Raw genomic sequence first — 20,941 nt, 5'->3', positions numbered from 1 at the left:
GCTGAGGGAGACACTGCATTAGTCGACGAGCTGAACCACTTCTTTACACATTTTGAGGTGGAAGGACTCCATAAAGTCGCAGCTCAACCAACAAATCTCAACAGCTCCAGTCTGGCGGTGAAGGAACATGAGGTGAGGTGCACACTAAGGTCCTTGAACCCCAGGAAGAGCGCCGAACCAGACGGCGTAACCGGGAGGGTCCTCAAATAGTGTGCAGAGCAGCTGGCGAGGGTCTTCACCAGAATTTTCAATGAGTCACTGTCCCAGTCCCTCATCCCATCATGCCTTAAGTCTGCCACAGTCATAATAGTAAAGTTTAGAAGGTAACAATTGCATGCAGTACATTTTTGCAATAAATCTTTCCCCTGGGCCTTGAGTTCTACACCAGTGATCTAATACATCACTTTATTGATGAAGAAGCTTTATTTTCAGGCTTCTGACTGACCAAAATTCACATAACAGCAGTTAAATGTTGTGTTAATAAGTGGACTGATATTTTTTTAATAACTCAACTGTGTGGATGCAGAAGTGGGGAAAATGTGCGTATTTGAAAATACAGCTTAAGAGCACCCCATCTTAATAATGTTTTGATACAAACCCTGTCTCTTGGCTAGCTAGTTGTTATTCTTCAAGTTGTAAGCAATAATTTGAGTAATAAGCAATAAGCTTCGTTGGCATAGCAAATGTCACAAGGTTCCGCCTAAACATATGGTCTTACTCGCTAGCATTAGATTATGACATTGTTTTCCAAACATGGGAAAAAAGAAAGTGAGTGGGTGATATTCATTAAACTAAATAAATAATCAAAAACATGACGAAGCAATTTGTGCTTATTGCTCCTCGTCTGCATCATACTGAAGCAGAGTGAGTCTAACGACAGCCAAGAATGTTAAAATAATATCTAAACAGCAGGTATTCATCCATAACAATATGGAAAAGCTGCTGATGGTGTGTTTGACAGAGAATCGGCTGGAAGGAGATACCGTAGAATTCCACTCTCATGGTAAATACTGTACATTATTATTACATTCAGGATTAGACATTCATTCATTCATATGCACACGCACATACAGTACATTCAAATTTCGGAAAACAACAACTAGCACCCGAGGAAAAGTCATTTCATCACAAACAAATAGAGATGGATCAAGGAGGCTATGGAAAAAAGGAAGCGAGGGGCCAACACCATTAACAGGGATGAGAGAGCATACATTAATTGTTGTTTACTTGCTTGTTTAGATCTACAAACCCTGTTTCCATATGAGTTGAGAAATTGTGTTAGATGTAAATATAAACGGAATACAATGATTTGCAAATCATTTTCAACCCATATTCAGTTGAATATGCTACAAAGACAACATATTTGATGTTCAAACTGATAAACATTTTTTTTTGTGCAAATAATCATTAACTTTAGAATTTGATGCCAGCAACACGTGACAAAAGAAGTTGGGAAAGGTGGCAATAAATACTGATAAAGTTGAGGAATGCTCATCAAACACTTATTTGGAACATCCCACAGGTGAACAGGCAAATTGGGAACAGGTGGGTGCCATGACTGGGTATAAAAGTAGATTCCATGAAATGTTCAGTCATTCACAAACAAGGATGGGGCGAGGGTCACCACTTTGTCAACAAATGCGTGAGCAAAATGTTGAACAGTTTAAGAAAAACCTTTCTCAACCAGCTATTGCAAGGAATTTAGGGATTTCACCATCTATGGTCCGTAATATCATCAAAGGGTTCAGAGAATCTGGAGAAATCACTGCACGTAAGCAGCTAAGCCTGTGATCTTCGATCTCTCAGGCTGTACTGCATCAACAAGCGACATCAGTGTGTAAAGGATATCACCACATGGGCTCAGGAACACTTCAGAAACCCACTGTCAGTAACTACAGTTGGTCGCTACATCTGTAAGTGCAAGTTAAAACTCTCTTATGCAGGCGAAAACCGTTTATCAACAACACCCAGAAACGCTGTCGGCTTCGCTGGGCTTGAGCTCATCTAAGATGGACTGATACAAAGTGGAAAAGTGTTCTGTGGTCTGACGACTCCACATTTCAAATTGTTTTTGGAAACTGTGGACGTCGTGTCCTCCAGACCAAAGAGGAAAAGAACCATCCGGATTGTTATAGGCGCAAAGTTGAAAAGTCAGCATCTGTGATGGTATGGGGGTGTATTAGTGCCCAAGACATGGGTAACTTACACATCTGTGAAGGCGCCATTAATGCTAAAAGGTACATACAGGTTTTGGAGCAACATATGTTGCCATCCAAGCAACGTTACCATGGACGCCCCTGCTTATTTCAGCAAGACAATGCCAAGCCACGTGTTACATCAACGTGGCTTCATAGTAAAAGAGTGCGGGTACTAGACTGGCCTGCCTGTAGTCCAGACCTGTCTCCCATTGAAAATGTGTGGCGCATTATGAAGCCTAAAATACCACAACGGAGACCCCCGGACTGTTGAACAACTTAAGCTGTACATCAAGCAAGAATGGGAAAGAATTCCACCTGAGAAGCTTAAAAAATGTGTCTCCTCAGTTCCCAAACGTTTACTGAGTGTTGTTAAGAGGAAAGGCCATTTAACACAGTGGTGAACATGCCCTTTCCAACCTACTTTGGCACGTGTTGCAGCCATGAAATTTTAAATTAATTATTATTTGCAAAAAAAAAATAAAGTTTATGAGTTTGAACATCAAATATCTTGTCTTTGTAGTGCATTCAATTGAATATGGGTTGAAAAGGATTTGCAAATCATTGTATTCCGTTTATATTTACATCTAACACAATTTCCCAACTCATATGGAAACGGGGTTTATACTTTGTGGACGTCGTCTTTGCGCCACAGTAAGTCTTTGCTGTCGTCCAGCATTCTGTTTTTGTTTACTTTGTAGCCAGTTCAGTTTTAGTTTAGTTCTGCATAGCCTTCTCTAAGCTTTCATGCATTTTCTTAGGGGCACTCATCTTTTGTTTATTTTTGGTTTAAGCATTAGATACCTTTTTACTTGCACGCTGCCTCCCGCTGTTTCCGACTTCTACAAAGCAATTAGCTACCGGCTGCCACCTACACGGTTACTCTGCCGTGCTCTAGACAGCACCGACTATAATTACTGGTTTGCAAAAAATATACTTAACCCAAATAGGTGAAAGTAGATAATCTCCCACGGCACACCAGACTGTATCTCACGGCACACTAGTGTGCCGCGGCACACTGGTTGAAAAACACTGGTCCATGAGACAATGCACATTAATGGACATATACAATATTAATGTGCCAGATTGTAGCCAAAGGCTAATTTTTCATGTTCATTTTTTTGCTGTTTTATCTGCCACACGTAGAAAGCTGGTCCATGAAAATAATGCATACATTAAACCAGTCCCTGGTGGAAAAAAGGTTGGGGAACCCTACAACAGTGTTTTTCAACCTTTTTGGAGCCAAGGCACATTTTTGTTCATTGACAAAATGCGAGGCACACCACCAGCAGAAAACATTAAAAATGGAAACTCGGTAGTTGATATTGACAGTAAAAAGTCATTGTTGCAATTGTTGGGTATGAATTCAAACCATAACCAAGCATGCATCACTATAGCTCGTCTCAAAGTAAGTGTCACGACCTGTCACATCACGCCGTGACTTACCGGTATTTGTAGTTGCTTGGTGTTTTCCTGTGTGTAGTGTTTTAGTTCTTGTCTTACGCTCCTATTTTGGTGGCTTTTCCTATTTTGTTGGTATTTCCCTGTAGCAGTTTCATGTCTTTCTTTGAGCGCTATTCCCTGCTTTGTTTTAGCAATCAAGACTATTTCAGTTGTTTTTATCCTTCTTTGTTTGGACATTGCTGATTGTCATGTCATGTGTGGATGTACTTTGTGGACGCCGTCTTTGCTCCACAGTAAGTCTTTGCTGTCCTCCAGCATTCTGTTTGTGTTTACTTTGTAGCTAGTTCAATTTTAGTTTCGTCTTCCATAGCCATCCCTAAGCTTCAATGTCTTTTCCAGGGGCACTTGCCTTTTGTTTATTTTTGGTTTAAGCATTAGATACCTTTTTACCTGCACGCTTCCTGCCGCTGTTTCCGACATCTACAAAGCAATTAGCTACCGGCTGCCACCTACTGATATGGAGAGTATTACAGCTCTAGACAGCACCGACACTCAACAACAACACAATTTGTAGATGAAAATTACTGGTTCGTAATAAATATCTTTAACCCAAATTGTTCCATGGACTCCATGGGACAATGCACATTAATGGACATATGCAATGTTAATGTGCCAGATTGTAGCCAAAGGCAAATTTTTCATGCTCATTTTTTTGCTGTTTTATCTGCCACAGGTAGAAAGCCGGTCTGTGAAAATAATGCATACATTAAACTGGTGCCTGGTGGAAAAAAAGGTTGGGGAACCCTAGAACTGTGTTTTTCAACCTTTTTGGAGCCAAGGCACATTTTAGTTCATTGACAAAATGCGAGGCACACCACCAGCAGAAAACATTAAAAATGTAAACTCTGTAGTTGATATTGATAGTAAAAAGTCATTGTTGCAATTTTTGGTTATGAATTCAAACCACAACCAAGCATGCATCACTATAGCTCGTCTCAAAGTAAGTGTCACGACCTGTCACATCACGCCATGACTTACCGGTATTTGTAGTTGCTTGGTGTTTTCCTGTGTGTATTGTTTTAGTTCATGTCTTACACTCCTATTTTGTTGGTATTTCCCTGTAGCAGTTTCATGTCTTTCTTTGAGCGCTATTCCCTGCTTTGTTTGAGCAATCAAGACTATTTCAGCTGTTTTTATCCTTCTGTTTGGACATTGTTGATTATCATGTCATGTGCGGATGTACTTTGTGGACGCCGTCTTTGCTCCACAGTAAGTCTTTGCTGTCGTCCAGCATTCTGTTTTTGTTTATTTTGTAGCCAGTTCAGTTTGTTTTTTTCTGCATAGCCTTCTCTAAGCTTTAATGCATCTTCTTAGGGGCACTCATCTTTTGTTTATTTTTGGTTTAACCATTAGATACCTTTTTACCTGCACACTGCCTCCCGCTGTTTCCGACATCTACAAAGCAATTAGCTACCGGCTGCCACCTACTGATATGGAAGAGTATTACACCTCTAGACAGCACCGACACTCAACAACAACACATCATTTGCAGATGAAAATTACTGGTTTGCAAAAAATATATTTAACCCAAATAGGTTTAACGCAAATTGTCCCATGCACATTAATGGACACATGCAATGTTAATGTGCCAGATTGTAGCCAAAGGCCCATTTTTCATGCTCATTTTTTTGCTGTTTTTAGGTAGAAAGCTGGTCTGTGAAAATAATGCATACATTAAACCGGACACTGGTGGAAAAAGGGTTTGGGGAACCCTGGAATACAAGACTCAGCATATTACAAAAGAGAAAGAAAAGATAAAAAGCTTCTCACGGTGGCCGAGGTCAGGCTGCTGTCTGTGAGCGTGAGGTGATGCGGCTCCCATCTCCGCAAGAACTTGGAGGTGAGGATCTTGCTGAGGAAGGTGCGTGGGTGTTTGACCACGCACACCTGGATGTCCCCTTCGTGGAGCAGCTTGTAGCGCATCCCGCTGCTGCTGCAGTGTTGCTGCAGGCTGCGCTTACACGGCCCGGCGCCCACTTTGGCGTTGTTGTTCCCCTCCGACATGTCCCCCAGTAGAGGCTTGCTCTCCTCGCATTGATAAAACTGGTTGTTGTGCAGTTCGTTGCCTCCCCCGGTGCTGTTGAAATCCATGTTTTAGTAATCCCACCGCGGTCCTAATCGAGGAGGGGAGACCGACATGTACAGTAGGTGCAGATGTATCAAAATGAGCGATGTCTATTGTGGCCGTGCTGGAGCTGGTGCTGGGGGAGGGGGTGTCTACCTACCGAGTGGTGCTAGAACCCGACTAATTACTGGAGACGAGGCCGCTCAAGGAGCCTTCGAGTAGTTTTATGGCAGGATATCCACACGGGGAGCCTTTTTTACGATACACTGTAAACAATCCGCCATTTTGCTCCATGAACGAGTCTGTTCTTGCCAAAAAGGAGCGACTTCAGTACGTTAGCGCCATGGCCTTATTATCCATTCCCTCCGCCGCCTCGGTGCCAAAACGAATAAATCCACCGCCAGAAAGACGCGAGGAGAAGGACGAAGAGGAAATAAAGATCCTATTGCGGCTTGTCTCGCTTCCTCTGTAGGGGTTTGTGCTCATTACAGGCTCACTGGCTCGGTTTCCTTTTATTCCGTCTCCCTCCCCTATCTTGCTGTAAAGGAGCCAGCTCTCTCCGGCAGCGCCGCGCCGATTGGCCGCTGCTGGTTCATGTGATACCGGACTGACGTCAATGGGGAGGCGAGCGGATGAGCCTTGTGTCTTTTTGCGCTTGACGGTCTGCCTGCTGAAGGCTGCACACTCCCTCGCCCTCCTCCTCCACGGAACATCTCCCTGCGCGGAGATAAGCGGAGGAGGGCCTCCAGTCCACCAATCGTCACGCTTCTAGTGACCATCATGCAAACCAGCATTGTTCATATACTATGTACATGTACAGGATGGCGAACAGTGATTTTTTTTTTTATTAAAAAGTGGTCAACTAACATCAATAAATGTTTTCTTCTTCTTATTATTATTATTCTTGAGTCATGACATCAAAGACGTCATTTCTTTTGGGGGTTGGGAGGGACATGTCCCCGGCACATTTTCAAAGAGCAGTTTGTCCCCTGGTCATTTTTAGATTCAAAAATATTGTTACACTATTGAATGGAGGCAGGTCAAACACTAGCGCCAGGTGGAAAATATCCCCTCAGGCATCACTGGTCCCTTTTGACAGGCGAGCTACTTGTTAAATGTTGTGTTTGGATTGCGCCCTTACTCATTGCATTACGGTATCAATCAATCAATCAATGTTTATTTATATAGCCCTAAATCACAAGTGTCTCAAAGGGCTGTACAAGCCACAACGACATCCTCGGTACCTTGTGTATGTATATATATATATATATATATATATATATATATACAGTATGTATCAAATGCAACTAATGCTATCTAGTGGCGTTAATAATATAATTAAAATAATAATATACTTTGTGCAAATATACCACATTTTAAAAAGTTGTGTATTTTCAAATAATTGTCACGGTGTTTAGTGTTTTAGTTCCTGTCCTGTGCTTTTATTTTGGCGGCTCTTCCGGTTTTGTTGGTGTTTTTCCGTGGCTGCTTCACTTCTGTCCCGGAGCGTTTCCCCTCACCTGTTTTCTGTTTGCAATCAAGACCATTTAAGTTGATCCTTTGTCCACCTTGGTTGTAGGGACATTGATGTTTTCATCTGTTCACTGGACTACAGAGGAGCCTTTTGATGCTCAGCCTAATACGCACTACTTTGTGGACGCCGTCTGCTCCACATTTCCTAGCTGAAAGGTTAAAATGAATACATTATATACGGTACCTATTGTGTTGTGCTGTATGTTCTATATGTTTACGGTACGTACACAGGATGTGACGTCATTACGCTCTCTTTGTGAGACGCGCCATTTTTCAGCCGCTACTTGTAATAAATATGCCATTAGGCTAAAGATTAAGAGTATTACTTTATTCTCCTATACGTGTGGACACTGTGCACTGAAACCTGACAGGTTATGGGCCCAGGAAGAGTTGGAGGAAGTTTAACGTGACGGATTAACACGGAGCTTCTGTGGACAACTTGGAGATAAAGTGAGTAAAGCTCGGAAGAAGTTTTTCGCGACGCAATACGCAAGATGGCTAACAGAATGGCGACACCAGCCCCGCAACTTCTTTTTGATGGATCAGATGAAAAATATGACCTGTGGGAAACAAGATTTTTAGGTCATCTACACATTCTAAAATTAAAAGAGGCGATCCTGAATGCGCCATCTGGCAATGAAGAAGCACAAGCTGAACATAGGAGGAAGAATACTGACTGTTATGCTGAACTGATCAGACTCATTGATGACAAAAGCTTATCCTTAATAAGACACGAGGCTGCAGATGATGGCAGACAAGCCCTGAAAATACTGAGAGAACACTACTCCGGAAAAAGTAAGCCGAAGATCATCAATCTGTACACATCACTCACCAAGCTACACATGGGAGAAGGTGAGAATGTTACAGACTACATTATAAGAGCAGAGAACATTATCATGGCCCTAAAAGACGCTGGTGAAACCATGAGTGACGGACTAAATGTAGCCATGGTGATAAATGGGCTACCAGAATCCTTCAAGCCCCTAGCAGTCCATGTAACACAAAATGAAGATACAGTTACATTTGCAGACTTTAAAAGGAGACTAAGAGTTTATGAAGAGAGCGAGAAAATGAAGAAGACAGAATCTACAGACAATGTGATGAAGACCCATGTAAAACAGGGCAGAGGTCCACCAAGGGCACAAGCTGGCAATAGAAAAGATGAAGATGCCAACGTGACGTGCTACAGATGTGGAGTAAAGGGGCACAAAGCAAGAAAGTGTTCCAGAAAAGTATGGTGTGGATACTGCAAAAGTAATACACACGAAGAGTCGCTGTGCAAGAAAAAGGGGGAACGAGATGGCGCGAGAAAGGTCGTGGAGGAACGAGACAGCGACCGAGAGGACCATTTCTTCAAGGCAAACGACGCAAGGAATGAGAGACCACCAGGCAGCGTGAAGATGAAAGGCATTATGGTCGACGGAGGAGCAACATCACATATTGTGAATGACGTAGAAAAGTTTAAAAGCTTCGATGACACGTTTCAACCTGACTCTCATTCAGTGGAGCTAGCAGACGGAACCAAATGCAGTGGAATAGCACAGAGAAGAGGAACACCGACCATCTGTCTGCAGGACAGCGCTGGACGACAGCACAGGGCACAACTGAGGGATGCTCTGTACATACCCACATATCCACATGACATATTTTCCGTGGCGCGTGCCACAAATGGAGGAGCGACGATCACCTTCGAGAAAGGGGACAATCGCATGGTCACAAGGGACGGTAGCAGGTTTGACATATACGAAAGTGGTAATCCGTATTACTTGCCTACTGTTCAAACTGATATTGATCTATGTAAAGTGTGTCATGATGTACAAACATGGCATGAAATTTTAGGCCATTGTAATTATGAAGATGTGCAAAAATTACAAGGTGTAGTGAGAGGCATGGAGATAAAAGGGAGTGCGGCTAAACCAGCACAATTATGTGAAGTGTGCACAAAAGGAAAATTTACCCAGACGAGAAACAAGGAGCCTGACAGGAGGGCTAAGAAACCCTTGGAACTAGTCCACACTGACCTAGCCTGTCCCATGCAAACGCCTAGCATTGATGGTCACAAATATGCACAAATATTTACTGATGACTATTCTGGTACCATGATGGTGTACTTTCTAAGGTCTAAAAGTGATGCAGTGCTCGCAACAGAACGGTTTTTAGCTGACGTAGCACCATACGGATAATGGTTCTGAGTATACAAGCAAAGAGTTTCAGGCACTGTTAATAAGGAATAGGATTAGACATGAAACGTCTGCACCCTATTCACCACACCAAAATGGCACGGCCGAGAGAGGGTGGAGAACCCTTTATGAGATGGGCAGATGCTTACTGCTAGAAAGTAACTTACCAAATAAGCTGTGGAACTACGCTGTACAGACGGCGGCCTATGTACGGAACAGATGCTACTCTAGGCGTACACAGAAAACACCATACGAGTTGTTCGCAGGGAAAGAACCAAACATTTCCAAAAATGCAAAAATTTGGATCAGTGTGCTATGCTTACCAGCAACAAGCCAAGGGCAAGCTAGACTCTAGGTGTGAGCAGGGTGTTTTTGTGGGTTACGATAAAAACAGCTCAGCCTACCTAGTGTACTACCCAGAACAAGAGAAAGTTCAGAAACATAGATTGGTAAAATTCACAACCAAAACTGCAAATGAAAAATAAACACAAACATGTGAGTCATACATGGGGTATGGTGATGTACAACCCAGGGTTAATGAAAGGGAAATTTGTGTTGATGATGACAAGGTTGAAAATGTACCAGATCAAGGTTTACAGGGTGTTTCTGAGACTTTACCTGAACAGACTGAACGCACACAGCCGGGTAGAGTCACTGACACTGTAAACAGAAGGAACCCATCGCGAACCAGGAGGTGGCCGGTTCACTTACAGGAGTTTGAGACTGAGGATACAATGGACAAATTTGTAACATGCGTGGACTCTTGCTACAGAGCAGTATGTGACATTCCTCAAACCTACAAGGAAGCGATAATGTCAAACAAATCAAGGCGGTGGAAAAATGCTATGGATGATGAGGTGAAGTCACTGGAGGAAAACGACACCTTTAGCCTCACCCATTTGCCACCGGGCAAACAGGCAATGGGGGGAAAATGGGTCTATGCCCTCAAGAGTGACATTGACGGAACAGATAAATACAAAGCGAGGTTCGTAGCGAAAGGCTACAGTCAGAAAAAGGGAACTGACTACAAAGAGACATTTTCACCCACAGCAGACATGACAAGTGTGAGGGTGATCATGCAAAAGGCGGCACAAGAGGAGCTAGTGCTGCACCAGCTTGATGTAAAGACTGCTTATCTTCACGCCCCGATCGATAGCGAAATTTATATCGAACAGCCAGAAGGCTATGAGAAAGAATCAGTCACAGGTGAAAAGCTAGTTTGTAAATTGCACAAGTCTCTCTACGGTTTGAAACAGTCCGGTAGAAATTGGAATGCAATGTTGCACACATGTCTAACTGAGAATGGTTTTGTACAAAATTCTGCTGATCATTGTGTGTACTCACGAGAGGAGCATTATGAGAAAGTGATTTTACTTGTATGGGTAGACGATCTCATCATAGCATCTAAAAACAATGGTGTACTCAACAGTGTGAAAATGATGCTCACTGAAAGATTCAAAATGAAGAATCTAGGAAAATTGAAACATTTTCTGGGAATAGATTTTGACCAAACAAATGGTAAAGTCACAATGTCTCAAGAGAGATATGTTCACAAAATCTTAGAGAGATTTGAAATGCAAAATTGCAAGTCCAGAGAGACTCCATGTGAACCAAAACTAGAGTACACAGGTGATGCAGACAAAATGACAGATCAAAGAAGGTTCAGGGAGGCTGTTGGAAGCCTAATTTACTTGTCCACATGCACACGTCCAGACATAAGTTTTGTGGTCAGTAAATTATCCCAATACTTTGCTGAGCCAACAGTCGAACACTGGAACACAGTAAAACATGTGTTTAGATACCTCAAAGGTACAGCAGAAAACAAGTTATGTTTCAAAGGAAATAAAACTGAAAAACTGGGATTGAGAGTGTACAGTGACGCTGACTGGGCGTCAGATCTGTCTGACAGGAGAAGCACATCAGGTTATTGTGCTAGTCTAAGCGAAGGTAGCTCTCTGATCTCATGGAAAACAAGAAAACAAGCTACTGTTGTTTTATCTACATGTGAGGCAGAGTACATGTCTTTGGCATCAGCCATTCAAGAATGTATCTACCTAGGACAGCTACTCAGAGGCATTGACAAATACCCTTATGCACAAACAAAGCTATTTGAAGATAATCAAGGCACTATTGCACTAGCCAAAAACCCAGTGAACAGGCAACGGTGTAAACACATAGATATCAAATACCATTTCATAAGGGAAACTATAAAAAGTGGCAGAGTGATTTTGGAGTACTGTCCTACTGAAAATATGATTGCAGATGTTCTGACAAAGCCAGCCACCAAGATGAAGCTAAAAAGGTTCAAACAGGACATGTTTGGCACTTAGAAGTGCAGTGTGTTTTTCTGTTTATTGGGGAAGGGACAACATGTGATCCCTATTTTCTTTTCTTGCATTGTAATTTTTTCTCAAGGTAACCAATTGAGTTAATGGCGAGTGGGGGTGTTAAATGTTGTGTTTGGATTGCGCCCTTACTCATTGCATTACGGTACCTATTGTGTTGTGCTGTATGTTCTATATGTTTACGGTACGTACACAGGATGTGACGTCATTACGCTCTCTTTGTGAGACGCGCCATTTTTCAGCCGCTACTTGTAATAAATATGCCATTAGGCTAAAGATTAAGAGTATTACTTTATTCTCCGATACGTGTGGACACTGTGCACTGAAACCTGACACTACTTATCAAATGACCAAGTCGAAGGTCGATGTGATCTATCTCACTATATATATATATATATATATATATATATATATATATATATATATATATATATATATATATATATATATATGTATATATATATATATTAGGGATGTCTTATAATGGCTTTTTGCCGATATTCCGATATTGTTCAACTCTTTAATTACCGATACCGATATATACAGTCGTGGAATTAACACATTATTATGCCTAATTTGGACAACCAGGTATAGTGAAGATAAGGTCATTTAAAAAAATAATAATAATAATAAAATAGAATAAGATGAATAAATTAGAAACATTTTCTTGAATAAAAAAGAAAGTAAAACAATATAAAAACAGTTACATAGAAACTAGTAATTAATGAAAATGAGTAAAATTAACTGTTAAAGGTTAGTACAGGGGTCGGCAACCTTTACCACTCAAAGAGCCATTTTGGCAAGTTTCACAAATTAAAGAAAATAATGGGAGCCACAAAAATGTTTTTTAAATGAAAAACACCGCATACAAAGCTTAAATTGCTTTGTGCTATGTTAACCAGGGGTCTCAGACACACGCACCAGCACGCACTTTAATATGGAAATTTGATGTTAGTGCGGCCCGCGAGTTTTGAATGAATGTCGCTTGATAGCGTCATACTTGCCAACCCTCTCATTATTTCCGGGAGACTCCCGAATATCAGAGCGTGATGGCACTGCTTTTGGCGCCCTCTACAGCCTGTCCAAAAAGTGTACCTGCTCGACCACATGTAGAATGCAGCTTCAGCTTGCTCACGTAAGTGACAGCAAGGCGTACTAGGTCAGCAGCCACACAGCTTACACTGACGGTAGCCGTATAAAACAACTTTAACACTGTTACGTTACAAATATGCGCCACACTTTGAACCCACACCAAAAAAGAATGACAAACACATTTCTGGAGAACATCTGCACTGTAACACAACATCAGAATCAGAATAGTTTTATTGCCATTGTTTGAGAACGGGTTCACAAACTAGGAATTTTTCTTGGTGCAAACGTGCGACATAAAACACATATAACACATATTTGGTATAAAAAGAGCTGTGACTGAGCTATCAGATAGACTTAGAAGGGATTCAAGGAATTCAAGGAGCTGCTGTTAGGAGTTCTTGTTCATTTGCCTGATGGCCGAGGGGAAAAAACTGTTCAGGTGGCGGGAGGTGTGGGTCTGGATGGAGCGTTGTCTCCTGCCTGAGGGGAGAGGGGAGAATAGTGTGTGTCCAGGGTGAGAAGAGTCAGCTGTGATCCGACCCACACGCCTCCTGGTCCTGGAGGAGAACAAGTCCTGGAGGGATGGGAGCTTGCAGCCAATCACCTTCTCCGCAGCACGTACGATGCGTTGCAGTCTATTCTTATCCTGGACTGTGGCGCCGGGGAACCACACTGTGATAAACAACACAACAAATACCCAGAATCCCATGCAGCACTAACTCTTCCGCTCAACCGACGCAGGGGGGGGGGGGGGTTGATGTGTGGGGGCGGGGGTGCATAATCTAGACCGGAAGAGTTAGGACTGCATGGGATTGGGGTATTGGTTGTGTTGTGTTTATGTTGTGTTACGGTGGGATGTTCTCCAAAAATGTGTTTTTCATTCTTTTTTGGTGTGGGTTCACAGTGTAGCGCATATTTGTAACGTAACAGTGTTAAAGTTGTTTTATACGGCTACCGTCAGTGTAAGCTGTGTGGCTGATGACTAAGTATGCTTTGCTGTCTCCTACGTGTGCAAGTAAAAGCTACATACAACATGTGGCCGTGCTGGCACGCTTGTTAATGCTATAGAGAACAATTACTGCAGTGCAATTAGGGCACGCCCTTAATTTAGTAATTAGAGTGAAAATAGGATTATATTTGCTCTGGGAGTTATCTAGGAGAGGCACTGAGATCCATAAATCTCCTGGGAAAATCGGGGGGTCGGCAAGTATGCAGCTGAGCCGCATCAGAGTGGTCAAAGAGCAGCATGCGGCTCCGGAGCCGCGGGTTGCCGACCCCTGGGTTAGTACTATTAGTGGACCAGCAGCACGCACAATCATGTGTGCTTACGGACTGTATCCCTTGCAGACTGTATTGATCTATATTGATATATAATGTAGGAACCAGAATATTAATAACAGAAAAAAACAACCCTTTTGTGTGAATGAGTGTGAATGAGTGTAAATGGGGGAGGGAGTTTTTTTGGGTTGGTGCACTAATTGTAACTGTATCTTGTGTTTTTTATGTTGATTTAATAAAAAAACGATAATACCTATACCGATCATTTCTGATATTACATTTTAAAGCATTTATCGGCCGATATTATCGGCACGCCGATATTATTGGACATCGCTTATATATATATATATATATATATATATATATATATATATATATATATATATATATATATATATATATATATATATATATATATATATATATATATTCATTTATATATATAGTACAGGCCAAAAGTTTGGAGACACCTTCTCATTTCAATGCGTTTTCTTTATTTTCGTGACTATTTACATTGTAGATTGTCACTGAAGGCATCAAAACTATGACACCTGTGAAGTGAAAACCATTTCAGGTGACTATCAATCAATCAATCAATCAAAGTTTACTTACAGAGCCCTAAATCACGAGTGTCTAAAAGGGCTGTACACGCCACAACGACATCCTCTGCTCAGATCCCACACCAGGGCAAGAAAAAACTCAACCCAACGGGATGACAATGAGAAACCTCTTGAAGCTCACCGAGAGAATGCCAAGGGTGTGCAAAACTGTAATCAGAGCAAAGGGTGGCTATTTTGAAGAAACTAGAATATAAAACATGTTTTCAGTTATTTCACCTTTTTTTGTTAAGTACATAACTCCACATGTGTTCATTCATAGTTTTGATGCCTTCAGTGACAATCTACAAAGTAGATACATAGTCATGAAAATAAAGAAAACCCACTGAATGAGAAAGTGTGTCCAAAGTTTTGGCTTATTTTAAATAACTAATTGAATATATACATACATACACACACACATATTATATATATATATATATATATATATATCAATCAATCAATCAATCAATAAATGTTTATTTATATAGCCCTACATCACAAGTGTCTCAAAGGGCTGTACAAGCCACAACGACATCCTCGGTACAGAGCCCACATACGGGCAAGGAAAACTCACCCCAGTGGGACGTCAATGTGAATGACTATGAGAAACCTCGGAGAGGACCGCATATGTGGGTTGAAACACACACCGCCCTGTAGACAGACACTTTCGTTGAGGTTCGAAGGTGGTTGTTTTCAAACACCCGGGAGCGCAGTCTTCCAAAGGCAGAGGAGGCTGAGTTGATACGAGCCTGGATGTCATCATCGATCTGGCATGTTGGGGTCAGAGTACTGCCGAGGTAGCAAAACTGCTCAACGAGTTTGAGGGGTGTGCCGCTGATGGTAAAGACAGGGGGTGTAGGGGATGGGGACCTCTCCTGGATGAGAACCTCTGTTTTCTGGATGTTGATCACCAGACCTAGTGAGCGGTAGACTGATGACATGGTGTCTAGTGCATGCTGCATGGCATCAGGAGTGTGGGCGAGGAGTGCGCAGTCGTCTGCATATTGCAGCTCCTGGATGTTGGTGCCTGACATCTTCGTCTTTGACTGTAGGCGCCGGATGTTGAATAGGCTCCCATCCAGGCGAAACTCGATGGAGACACCACTATCCTTTGTGATGGACTGGCGGAATAGGAGTGTGGCTGCTGCCAGGAAAAGATTGAAGATCGCTGGGGCCAGTACACACCCTGCTTCACCCCTACTTTCACTGGGAAAGAGGGGGACTGTTCACTGCCTACAAGTACACAGGCCTGCATACCATCGTGAAACTGTTTTAGGATGCTGAGAAACTTGGGGGGGACACCAAACTTCCTGAGGATGCTCCAGAGCAAATCACGATCAACTGTGTCAAAGGCCTTGGTGAGGTCAATAAAGGTAATGTAGAGGTCCTTGTTTTGTTCCCTGCATTTCTCCTGGATTTGACGGGCAGCGAAGATCATGTCTAGTGTACTTCGGTTCTTTCTGAAGCCACACTGTGTCTCTGGGAGGATGCCCTCTGTTACAAATGAAAGGCGAGAAAGCATAATTTTCGCAAGTACCTTGCCGGCCACTGAGAGAAGGGAGATGCCACGACTGTTTCCACAAGATGATTTATCTCCTTTCTTCTTGTAGATGGTGACAATGTTGCTGTCTTTCCATTCTTGAGGCAGGGCCTCCCTGTGCCAGATGGCTAGTATGAAGTGAAACAGCTTCCGCTTCAGTAGATAACCTCCCTTCTTCAGTATCTCAGCCGGAATTCCGTCAGGGCCAGGGCTCTTGTTGTTTTTGAGGCTCCTGATTGCAGTAAGGACCTCACTGAACATGGGGGGATCATCAAGGAAGGGAGAAGGCGGGAGATCTGGGAGTGCATTGAGCACTGATGGATCAGAGGGGTTTATTTTATTGAGCAGTGAGTCGAAGTGCTCAGCCCAACGCTCAAGAATTTGTTGTTTATCCTTGAATAACACGTGTCCGTCTGCGGATCTTACTGGAGCGATGCTTCGCTTTTGTGGGCCATAGATGGATTTTGCAGCAGCGTAGAATGCGTAGGTATTATTAGCATCTGCATATCCCTGGATCTCCTGGGCTTTTTTGAGCCACCACTCATTTTCCATGAACCGCAGTTGTTTCTGTGTCTCAGCTCTGGTTGTTTTATAATGGTGGAGGAGTGATGGAGAGTGAGGGTTGGAGAGCAGGGCAGCATGGGCTTTGCGCTTGGCGTCCAGCAGCTCCTGTATTTCTACCGAGCTGTTGTCGAACCAGTCTTGATGGTGCTTCTGAGTAAAGCCGATGGTTTCAGAGGCAGCTTGATGTAATGTTGACCTCAGTTTTGCCCACTCACTGTCCATGTCACAGGTGGTACCGTAATCCTCCAAGGTGGAAAGCCCCGCACTAGCTGCGGTAGTGAGATGTACACTCTGGAGAATCCAGGGCCCTGCAGTTCAGTCACTTTCTTGGCTGCTGTTTCTTGTGCGGGGGTCGGATTTTCATCCTCAGCTTGGATCTGATCAGCCGGTGGTCAGTCCAGCATTCAGCCCCACGTAAGGCCCTGGTTATGCAGACGTCTTGTCGATCTTGTTGCCGTGTAATTATATAGTCCAGCAGGTGCCAATGTTTGGACCGTGGGTGCATCCAAGATGTTATGTATTTCTTTTTTAACTGAAAAATTGTGTTAGTGATGAGAAGTTGGTGCTCAGAGCACAGAGAGAGGAGTCGAACGCCGTTGTTGTTTATTTTCCCAGATCCATGAGGCCCGATTATTTTAGTCCAGAGCTGGGCATCTGTGCCAACTCGGGCATTGAAGTCACCCATGAGGACAAGCTTATCGGACTTAGGGACTCTGGATAGGGAAGCCGCAAGAGACTCGTAGAAGGCATCTTTGATGTTACTATTAGCATCCAGGGTAGGGGCATACGCACTGAGTAGCGTAGCAAACCGGCCTTTCACCAGGGGGATACGCCAGGTCATGAGCCGCTCACTGATGCCTTGGGGGGACTCTGGGATGTTATTGAGTAATTTGCTTTTTACAGCAAAGCCAACTCCATGGAGCCTACGTTCGCCTTCCGGGAGACCCTTCCAGAAGAAGGTGTAGCCTTCACCGACTTCTGTCAGGGAGTTTTCACCCGACAACCGAGTTTCGCTGAGTGCTGTGATGTCGACATTGTATCTCTTGACCTCATGTGCAATGAGTGCCGTCTGTCTATGAGGTCTCTCCGTCCCATCCTGCGTGTCGAGGAGGGTGCGGACATTCCAGGTAGCCAGGTGTATAGTCATATGCTTTCCTTTGTTATGTTTTCGACCGCAGTAGGGGATGCCTTGGTGGCTGCGGTTTGCCACCCAGGTGTGAGGAACAGACAATTTTTGGGTCACCTTTTCCAGACCCTTCCCCAATTTGGGGTGAGCAGTGCGGACCCTAAATAGGGCTGCTCAGTCACATGGGCAGCTGCCGAAGGGAGATCATGTCCCTGATCCAAATCTTCACAACGACCATCACACCCATGCCGCCTCTGTGCAGGATTCAAGCTATGAGCTCCCAGTCACATCCTTGACCTGCCCCCGTCGCTTTATCCTGTCGCCAGAGGACTTTTCGGAAGAAGCTGAAGCCTGCGCAAAGAGTGTATTTGTGTGAGGGATGGTGCGCGCAGTTCCTTCCCCCACAATCTTGGCCACACCCACCATATTCCAGTGGCACGAGAAAAACTCGAGACGACCTTCTGGTGAGTGCAGTTGCAGGGGACTGCCAGAGATCCGGTCTGCTGGAAACCTGCTCATGTGTGTGTCCCCGGAGCACAGATTTTTCATTTGGGGTTTACTCCCGTAGCCATACTGCCTCCCGGTTTTACCCACATGGCTGTGGGGTGCTTTCAGCACATTGCTTTTCTGTCAGGGTGTGCTCCCTTAGCCTTTGCCTAAATAAGCTTTCAGATGAAAGTTCTCTTTTTCTGGCCATTTTGAACGTTTAATTGACCCCACAAATGTGATGCTCCAGAAACTCAATCTGCTCAAAGGAAGGTCAGTTTTGTAGCTTCTGTATCGAGCTAAACTGTTTTCAGATGTGTGAACATGATTGCACAAGGGTTTTCTACATTATTGCAATCAGTTGATAAAACATTGTCCTTTACAAATATAAAAGCTTTTTACAAAAATCTACTACTCTGCTTGCATGTCAGCAGACTGGGGTAGATCCTGCTGAAATCCTATGTATTAAATGAATAGAGAATCCTTTTGAATCAGGAAAATATCGTTTTTGAATCGAGAATCGCGTTGAATCGAAAAAAACATTGATTTTGAATCGAATCGTGACCCCAAGAATTTATATTGAATCGAATCGTGGGACACCCAAAGATTCGCAGCCCTAATATATACATATATACAGTATATATACATATACACATACATACATATATACATACATACACATATGTTTTATTTATTTATTTTTTATCGTGTTCTGTTTGTGTTGTGTTTGCTCGGTTCTCGTATTATCTTTTAACCTGCCCATTGTACAGCACTATGGCTACCCCTGTGGTAAATTTTAAATGTGCTTTATAAATAAAGTTGATTTGATTTGACATACATATATATACATACATACACACACATACATATGTACATACATACCAGTGGCGGGTGCTGGTCTCTCAAGGAGGGGAAACTCAATTTCGGCCTACAGCATAAAATGTGTTGGTTTATTAATTCGTAAATTCCACCCTCCGTTCCTTTTAAAGAAAGTGATCTGTGACCCTGTCGTCATAAGAAGGCGTCTTTTCCAGGGATTTGACAAGGGTCCTCTCAATAGCCAGCAGAGCTAGGCTGCTTAAACGGCCTTGGCCCATGGTGTTGTTCGTGTAAGACTTACATCCATCCATCCATCCATCCATCCATTTTCTACCGCTTGTAACCTTTCGGGGCCGGGGGGTGCATGAGCCTATCTCAGCTGCATTCGGGCGGAAGGCGGTGTACACCCTAGACAAGTCGCCACCTCATCACAGGGCCAACACAGATAGACAGACAACATTCACACTCACATTCACACATTAGGGCCAATTTAGTGTTGCCAATCAACTTATCCCCAGGTGCATGTTTTTGGATTGAGCCGTTTTAAACAGGAGAAGCTCCTCTCTACACCTGCAGATGTAGCTCCAATCGTTGCCACGTATGACAATAGTTTGTACACCTGTGTGCATTATAAATGTATGTTTGTTGTTCAATGAAAAAAATAAAAACATTCAAATGATCTGCCATTATGTGCAGCTCGCAAGCTGGGACTGGCGCGAGGCTAGTGCGACGTGTGTCCGCCTGTGAGTGCTTTAAGACTGTGGAGGGGCTCAGCAGCACCCGCTGCTCGGTAAGGACAGAAACTGCAGAGGGAAAGAAGTCAGTCTTCAAACACAAAAAAACACCAGAAATAGAAGTTCTATTTGTCGCTAGTCGTTTTTAACAAAGAAAATGTCACTAAGAGGATCAGGAAAGTCTCCGCTTCAACTCAGAACAACAGAATGAATGTTGAAAAAATGCTCCCGCATACATTTACAACACAAGATTGCTGATTTGCTCATTTCGCTGTCAATCAAAAAGGGAATTAGCCTTAGACAGATCATCCAATCATCATGCAGAAGTTGAGCGTCCTGGCCAGCCGAACCCAGCCCACTGCCCCATAGAGCGTCCGATGGGCGGTACAAAGCCCAGCATTTATCCAATGACTCGTCTCGTTTTGCAGCGGTGTTTGCTTCCCCATTGAAGTCTGTGGACGCCAAGCGTCTACACTGTTTAAAGCACCGTGAAGCTGCGGGAATGAGAGAGAGGAAAGCCGCGTCGTTGCCAGTGATAAGAAGCTGATTCTGAACAAAATAGTGCGTTGTAGCGCATATTTACTCAATAACATGTGCACACAACACTATATATTTAATCAGTTATTTTTTGACATTTTAGGGGAAGCTGAGCTTCCCTTGCAGTCTTAGAGCAATCGCCACTGATACATACATATACATACATACATACATACATACATACATAAATACATACAAACCCCGTTTCCATATGAGTTGGGAAATTGTGTTAGATGTAAATATAAACGGAATACAATGATTTGCTAATCATTTTCAATCCATATTCAGTTGAATATGCTACAAATAAAACATATTTGATGTTCAAACTGGTAAACATTTTTTTTTTTGCAATTAATCATTAACTTTAGAATTTGATGCCAGCAA

The 20,941-nt window shown here is 43.0% G+C and overlaps 1 protein-coding gene across 2 annotated transcripts in view; it reads right to left on the bottom strand.

Moving 5' to 3' along the window:
- Positions 1 to 20,941, bottom strand: part of cmip (c-Maf inducing protein) — a 118,928-nt gene that overhangs the window by 79,533 nt on the left and 18,454 nt on the right. Inside the window, exon 1 of one of the 2 annotated variants that reach the window (XM_062035752.1) lies at positions 5,430 to 6,436. The exons of the other annotated variant lie outside the window; for it this stretch is intronic. Coding sequence (XP_061891736.1) covers positions 5,430 to 5,750 — 321 coding nt within the window. The 5' untranslated portion in view covers positions 5,751 to 6,436. Of the gene's footprint in view, positions 1 to 5,429; positions 6,437 to 20,941 lie in introns of those variants that run through there. 2 annotated transcript variants of the gene reach the window in all.

The sequence above is a fragment of the Entelurus aequoreus genome, linkage group LG24 (assembly GCF_033978785.1).
Source record: "Entelurus aequoreus isolate RoL-2023_Sb linkage group LG24, RoL_Eaeq_v1.1, whole genome shotgun sequence".
NCBI classification, from domain to species: Eukaryota; Metazoa; Chordata; class Actinopteri; order Syngnathiformes; family Syngnathidae; genus Entelurus; species Entelurus aequoreus.
Note: the sequence above shows the minus strand (reverse complement) of the source record. Positions and strands in the feature narration are given on the sequence as shown.